The 1639-nt window shown below is 49.5% G+C and overlaps 1 protein-coding gene across 2 annotated transcripts in view; it reads right to left on the bottom strand.

Moving 5' to 3' along the window:
• Positions 1-496: 496 nt before the first annotated feature.
• Positions 497-1639, bottom strand: part of MGLL (monoglyceride lipase) — a 60226-nt gene continuing 59083 nt past the window's right edge. For both annotated transcript variants that reach the window (XM_010156989.1, XM_010156990.1), the window contains 2 exons: positions 1561-1639; positions 497-622 (listed from right to left, as the gene is read on the bottom strand). The exon at positions 1561-1639 is cut by the window's right edge and continues 146 nt beyond it. In XM_010156989.1, coding sequence (XP_010155291.1) covers positions 497-622; positions 1561-1639 — 205 coding nt within the window. The remainder of the gene's footprint in view (positions 623-1560) is intronic.

The following is a 1639-nucleotide window of genomic DNA, read 5'->3' on the forward strand; positions in this document are numbered from 1 at the left end:
GCTAAGCCTCTCCTCGTTACTCAGCACCTTTGTTACTGCTCTCCTCTCAAGGACCGGGGCTTTTAAGGTGTGAGATGGTGGGGACAGGGAAGGGACTGTATGCACCTGGAATCAAAACCATGACGTGGAAGATACTGACTTCTTTAACATAGCAAAAATTATTGCAGTATAAATACACCCGTCACCCCAGCAAAAGCAGAGAAGGGGAAGGGATGGGGGGGAGTTCGGTGGGTGAAGGGCATTTCAGTAAAATCCTGACCTGGAAAGCTTTGACAGCTGCTCCCACAGCTGTTAATTCTTCCCCAGATTAGGGTAATTGCCATTTACATCAGCAAATAATGCCCCACCCTGTGCCTCTCCCCCCACCCTCCCTTACGCTGTGCATGATAAATTATCCCAAGAGTCCCTCCACGTTAGATCTTTCTCAGAGAGACTTCTATTAAGAAAAGCATCCATTCCCAGAAAACCCCAGTGGAAGCTGCAAAACCAATTGCTCTTAAGTATGGCTGGTTTCCCCAGCTGCTGAGACCTTCTGGCCAATCCATGTCAGTATTTCTGTGAAGACAGAGGTAGAGACCTCGGGCAGCTCTTTGTGGAGGGCATGATAGGCTTCCTCATAGACCTGCAACCAGGGAGAGAGCAGAGATTAGCACAGAACAAAAAAAAAACCCTGCATGAACAACACAGCCTTATGTCCCCTCTCGTCAACACCCACAGGTCCAACATGTCCTGCCCACACCTTGTCAGGTTTTTTCCTAGATGTGGCAGGTTATGAAATCAAAGCGATGGCATTGGCGGTGCTGGCCCTCGTCGAGCAGGAAGGCATTGGCCTTGCAGCTTGACATCTGCACAGTACCGAGCACCCCGCTGCCCTTTAGGAAGATAATGCATGTCCCAGCCCCAGCCATTTCTTGTTTCTTACCCCACTAAGAAGGAGGAAATACTTATCATGCCCTTGGAGTTTAAAGGACAATGGGGGATGTTCCCATCATGCCTTGTGCAATTTTACTCCTTTTATGCCCAGACCATCCCGTTATTTTTCCAATGACAAAAGCTTTCCCTTGGTCTCCCTGTCTCTCTTTCAGGCTCATTCATGTGCTAACAATTGGTTAATCAGCTGTGGCTCTCTTCAAATGAGCAGATGTGAAGTGGCTTTTGTTTGTGGAGCTTTGGAAAGGCCTCCCTGTACCTTTACATGATGGGGCATGAGGTAAGGTCGGTGCTCACCCAGTTGGCATTGTTCAGAAGAGCTTTTGGGGTCAGCATTTTACTTGCTTGTGAGCCTCACTCTACTTCTACACCAAGCTGCTTCATATCTGAGAGACCCTCCAGGTGTACAGCCACCGCCTGGTCAGGTCTTGAGATCACCCACCCCCTGCCCACAGCCTGGGAGGGCTGCACTTGGATTACCTCCCGGTAAAAGAGGCTACAACCTGCTTGGTCTCACCAGCGCATCAGCCCTGCTTTGCCTCCAGCCTTCTGGAGCCCTACCCCTCAGTCACTCATGGTCAGGCCAAAACTGACTGGCTAATACCCTAAAAATCAAGAAAGCAAGATGACCTTCAGCGTTTTGTCCTGACTCTGCACTGTGTCCATCAGTAAATAGGACCCTTTGATATCACAGAGCTTGTCGGAAGAG

Source organism: Eurypyga helias, unplaced genomic scaffold (genome assembly GCF_000690775.1).
Source record: "Eurypyga helias isolate BGI_N326 unplaced genomic scaffold, ASM69077v1 scaffold6568, whole genome shotgun sequence".
NCBI lineage: Eukaryota > Metazoa > Chordata > Aves > Eurypygiformes > Eurypygidae > Eurypyga > Eurypyga helias.